General features: G+C 33.9%; 1 protein-coding gene across 1 annotated transcript; it reads right to left on the bottom strand.

The window, feature by feature from the left end:
- Window positions 1-578: 578 nt before the first annotated feature.
- Window positions 579-1,208, bottom strand: LOC147559522 (wall-associated receptor kinase-like 20). Its single transcript, XM_086659184.1, has one exon. The coding sequence runs from the start codon at window positions 1,206-1,208 to the stop codon at window positions 579-581; it is 630 nt and encodes a 209-aa protein (XP_086515310.1).
- Window positions 1,209-6,000: the final 4,792 nt, after the last annotated feature.

Raw genomic sequence — 6,000 nt, 5'->3', positions numbered from 1 at the left:
ATCCTAGATAGCACAAACTTTCGAAAAAACATAGCACTACGAATATATGCTGACTCTTTTAAGATTGTGACCGTAACTGCTTTCCAAACTATAAAACCGTTATTTATTTGATTTAATGATTGATTTGATACTGATTTGAATTTGTGTGAAAGTGCTTTCTAACTTTTGATATTTTGACCAGTCTGAACAACTGCTAAAATAAAGTTGTAACTATTTCTTAAATTTTGTAATGCAAAAACAACTGTTCGTGAAAATAGTACTTTCTTAGTTTCTTTTTCCCGAACAACTTTGGAATGAAGGTTAACTTTATCCAACAAAATTACATTCCGAATAAAAAAAATAACTAGGAGGAATCACCTTGAGGATGAAATGCATCATTTAAATTCAATAATTCATAGGTAGATTCAACAAGTGAAATAGCATAAGCCTTTATTAATAGTATTCCAACAGAGAAGAAAAACAAAAAGGAAATACCCTTAAAGCTAATTAAGGAGTGGTAAAAGCAAGAAGCACAAGATGTTCACTCTCATATGATGGATAAGCAACTTCATGAAATACAAATGATGGATAGATCATGGTCAATAAGGAGGTAACCATTGAAGTTCAATCCCATAATCCCAAGAAGTTGGTGAGTTTCTAGGGTTTAGATTAACAACAGAAGTATAAGCACTGCAACCTCCAACCCTAACCCTAATTCTGTGTGAAGTCATAGAAGCATCCTTCAAATATGTACAACAAAGAGTACCTTTACAAGCATTGCCTTCTTCAACCTTCTCTTCAAACTGTCTACATAAGCTATTTGAAGAACAATTTAATGGAGATAATAATATATTCTCTCCACAATTAAACAACATAACTGTATTACGAGTCGATATATTAAACGGTAATCTCTCATCAAGGTTCATACCTCCTATAAGAAGATCGGACGATTGACAAACATCACTCTTAATCTTAGGAGGACTAACTATAAGTGTTTTTTTGCATGGGTTAATGCTCAATATCTTATAATGAGCCCCATCCATCGAAACAAACTCTAAAATATTTTCGTTGCAGTAGACTTTATACCTTGGATCACCACAATCTGCGTTCGTACTAAGAGGGTACGGAACTTCCATCGTTCCACATTTGGAACATGGCTTAAAAGCATAAACATTCGTTAACAAAACGTATACTAACATAAGCATTACCGTAACTATCACTATCGCCATTGCTCACTTAGAGAAAAGTGATGTAGTTTGAGATAGTTGAGAGCTTAAACTCTCAATTTATACATGATTTGACCCATGTAGCCATGTTAATGTTTTGTACGATCATATTATTTTAATGTTATATAAAGATTAATCATTTTTTAATCAATTATTTATTGGAATTAATTTAATCACATAAGAGGTTAAGGAGGAAAGAAAACTAAGATCAAAATTGAAAGTGCATTCTCCATTTAGTGAAGTTTAATCACTATCATCACTATCAACTGTCGTCATGTATATATGTCTCTATCGTTCAGGAGCTCTGTCTGATTAAACAATAATTATATTGTTGCATTGCTAATATAAGCTACTTTTATGCTAATAAAAATGTAGGAAAAACTTTCGGTACAGTTTATAGCTAGAAAGAATAGGCTATATTGTATCGAACTACTAAAATCACTAAATTTTTAGATATATAAGATTGTCAATATTTTTTCTAAAAATCTTTCTGCATCAATTAGAATTACACAGGGGCATCACCACATTCGTATCACTCCGTCATGTCATATCAGAAGAAATCGACTGAATGAAGCAAAAAAGGGAGGAATCCCAAACTTGGATATATTCTTTTTCTAGGCAAACATTATGTAGCTTTTAGTTCCAAATACACTATAAATACTATAACCCGATGATTAATTATATCACAACAAACAGTATATTATTTCTCTCTTTTTCCTATTTGTAAAATTTCATAACATCTATGTATAGTTGTGTGCGAATCCCACGTCGTTTATAACAGCATCCAAGGCTTAGGTTATAGGTGAAGGCTTGGGTTATAGGTGCAACTTCAAGCTCAGTAAAGGCCAAAGCCTTTTGAATGGGCTTGTGGACAAGGGCGGAGGCAGAATTTAAAGTTACCCTGGACTAGCCTAAAAGTACTTTGAGAGGCAAAGTTACATTTCTAAAGTATATATGAGAAGCAATTTTTTGTCGAATATGTAAAATTGTGTTGATATTTCAAACCTAAAGAACTTAAGAAAAATTAAACTTAACCATTTATAATGTTTGTTATCATTGCAATTTGGGGACAAAGAAATAACTAAAATATAATTAGGATGGAGCTTAACAAATAGGTATTTGACTTACCACAAAAAAGGGTCAAAAAAGAATTAGATCCAGAAATAGGGGGTATAACTTGGGACTAAAACTACAAATATATATGATATAGGGGTTTATACGGAACGACTTTTAGAAATAGAAATTTAAAAGACGGAAATTTCATGAGGGATTCAAACTCGTGTCTGCTGGGTGTGGTGAACGAACACAACCACTCGAGCTGCTTACCTTGTTATGCAAATCAGTTCCTTAAAGTATAATAAAGGATACCTGACTGCAGCGAGGGTAGCCTCCCCTGGCTCCGCCCTTGCTTGTGGAGCCTTCCTTAGGAACAAAGTTGTTGGACTTGAGTCCGAAGGGTAAAAAGGGGAAATTATCTATAACATTTCGGAGGTGGGTTGTTACAAGTGGTATTTAGAGCCGGAGACGACTTGTCTCTTACGGTGGCAACAGGTGCAAACAAGGCTTTTTTACGCGAGTTTGTGATGCATTCTCCAAGAACAAAACACTCCACTCACTAGACTCAGGTCTAGGTAACAAAAGCAATGAGAACAATGATAAATGTTGAGGGCTTGCTCATATATACTATACAATATTATATCATGTATTATATTTATATAGTAATAAAAGGGAAAAACGAGCTTAACCTTAGTATCAAGCCTGTAGATTCCGAAGAATATATAATAGAACTAGTATAATTGCTTGGAATTACACGGATTTCTCTACTACATGATACAGGTAAGATATGTGAGTGTCCGGTGCACTAGGGGTATACCTATAAGGTAAACTGTTTTCTGTTGCAAATGGGTTTAGACTATTTTCAAACAAAAAATATACTATATGTGAAACATACATATGGATACACCAACCTTCACAACATATCTCCATAAAACTCAATATCTTAACTAACAAAATAAGAAAACTTAAATTGATTAAGTACTAGACAGGCCCGAGTTACCTATATTTTATTTGTCAACGCTACTTATAGTTACATACTCGACCATTTTGACAACGTGATAGAACCTGTAGTAGGCAAACAAAAACAATGAGGTACGGGGAGCTATACTATGTAGCTTCGGCACGAAATGACCGTATAAAATATAGAGTTAATTCTTATTTGGTTCCCTACTTTGTGACCAGCTTCCTTTATGACTCCATATTTTCTGTAAATTCAAATATGACCCCCTTTTTGATGTAAATGTCCTAACTACCCTTCCTTTAAATATTTTTTCGAAATAAAATTATAAATAAAACATTAATTCCACTTCATTTCCCTCTCCACCACACATGTCTCTCCACGTCACCTCTCTCTTTTTCCACCTCACCTCTCTTCTCAACTTACCTCTCTCTCTCTCTCCCTCCTACTCACCATTACCTTCTCCGACGAAAGTCGCCGGCCGGAATGTTGGAGAAGGTGATGGTGAGTTGGAGAGAGAGAGGGGTGAGTTGGAGAGAGAGAGGTGAGGTGGAGAGAGAGGGAGGTGACGTGGAGAGACGTGTGTGGTGGAGAGGGAAATAAGGTGGAATTAATGTTTTATTTTTTATTTTATTTTGAAAAAATATTTAAAGGAAGGGTAGTTAGGACATTTACATAAAAAAACATCCATATTTGAATTTACAGAAAATAAGGGGTCATAAAGGAAGCTGGTCACAAAGTAGGCGGCTAAATAAGAATTAACTCTAAAATATATTAATTAGGATTAATAAAAGAAAGAAAGCAGGTGTCCACTTCATAAGCTGTCTAAAATCAAATTAAATAAAGCTAAAATGGCTTAAGAAACAATGACCCTTGAGAATAAAACAAGCCAAGCTACCAAAAGTTTATGCTGCCCTAAAAAATAATAAGAGGTAGTGGACAAAGGAAAGTTGGTGTAGTAGATCATAACCGTCTATCCTTGATCATATCTTGATTATCAAATGATACTTTACTGTCAACGCGTGTCAGTCTCCTTATAAATGTTAAAATAAAACCATCACACATTAAGCCCACTTAATTTTCGCCCTATTAGAAGAGGGAAAAGGGATTTACTTAAAAGTAGTGCTCTCTTTGTATAGACTTCAATATTACTAAAATTATGATGCCAAAGATGATAGGTTAGAATCCTTTGATGGCTTCATTGGTCAATGTTTCTTTTAATGTACTCTACTTTTTAGTTATTTTTTTCAAATATATTTTTTGGATTTTAACATTCAAACGTATATAGTTTGGGCAATACTGAATAATTTGATAAGTAAAATATACAACAATATAATATCAAATTTTTTTGAAGAGTATTAAGAAAAAAGTTAGGGTTATTTAGTGTATAGACCCCAGTTATTTACCTATATTAGGGACCCACCCCCAAAACGATAATGTTTTAGGGGTTACCCCCATTCTCTATTTTTCCGTCAAAAGCCTGTTAAGTTGCGAGCGTGCCAGTCACGTGAGCTTCCTTTGACAAATTTGCCCTCTCCATCAGCTTTACTGTTGGGGGTCTTTCCCTAAATAGTTGTTTTACAGTGGGGGTCATTCACCATTTTAATACTACTTCCTATCTTTTCATAAGAAAGCTGTGATTTTAGTGAAAACAAAGTTCAACTCTCTTCCAAGTGACTAACTAGGTCGAGGTTTAACTTGGGTTTTGGAGCTCAGCTATAATAGAGTTTAGAAAAGAAGGTTTCAGATAAATGCTAGCTAAAATTGGAGATAATTGTTAGGTTTGAGTCATTATGCTCAATTTTAATGTTTTCTTTGTAAATTTGTGTTCTTCAATTAGTACTTGATCTTGAATTTGAAGCAATTAAGCAAAAGTTCTTTGCTTTTGAAAAAAATTCAGAAGTTTTTCAAACTTTTTCTCAAGATCAGATTGTTATTCATGTAATGTAGTTGGTATTTCAATCTTTTTCTCTTGATCTTGAACATATTGAAATACCAACTACATTACACGAATAACAGTCTGATCTTGAGAAAAAGAGAAAAAGATTGAAAAACTTCTGAATTTTAGCTGGCATTATCTGAAACCTTCTTTTCTAGAACTCCATTATAGCTGAACTCCAAAACCCAGGTTAAACCTCAACCTAGTTACTCACTTAGAAGAGAGTTGAAAAATAGGAAGTAGTATTAAAATGGTGAATGACCCCCACTGTAAAACAACTATTTAGGGAAAGACCCCCAACAGTATAGCTGATAGAGAAGGGTAAATTTGTCAAAAGAAGCTCACGTGACTGGCACGCTTGCAACTTAACGGGCTTTTGACGGAAAAATAGAGAATGGGAGGTAACCCCTAAAGCATTATCGTTTTGGGGGTGGATCCCTAATATAGGTAAATAACTGTGGCCTATACACTAAATAACCCAAAAAGTTACTATCAGCCATATGGTGATAATATACTGTAGCGATAATGAAATAGTGACAAAAAAAAAATGAAATAGTATTGTAAAAGATAGTGTGCAAAAGAAGGAAGATCGCGTGCAAAAGAAAGTAACACACTAACACCCAAACTGCAAAATAATCTTATTGATGGTGTAAAATAGAGTTGTTCTTTCATTATATTTACTTCAAATAATTATTTCCGTAACAACTTTTAGACTAATTAGTAGAAAAGAAAAATGGAGTTTTTATGGTGGGTTTAGAGCCATTGATTTGAAAATAAAAAGAACTTAACAATCTATGTAGAAACTGAGGTGGAGTATTGCCATTAGACCACTTTCTATCTAT

This window comes from Eschscholzia californica, unplaced genomic scaffold (assembly GCF_041429995.1).
Source record: "Eschscholzia californica isolate CP2 unplaced genomic scaffold, dmEscCali1.0.p SCAF_2, whole genome shotgun sequence".
In the NCBI taxonomy this organism is placed as follows: domain Eukaryota; kingdom Viridiplantae; phylum Streptophyta; class Magnoliopsida; order Ranunculales; family Papaveraceae; genus Eschscholzia; species Eschscholzia californica.
Note: the sequence above shows the minus strand (reverse complement) of the source record. Positions and strands in the feature narration are given on the sequence as shown.

What these genes read in the sequence shown, in the direction of transcription:
- LOC147559522 (XM_086659184.1), bottom strand. Translation starts at nt 1,208, where the DNA reads ATGGCGATAGTGATAGTTACGGTAATGCTTATGTTAGTATACGTTTTG.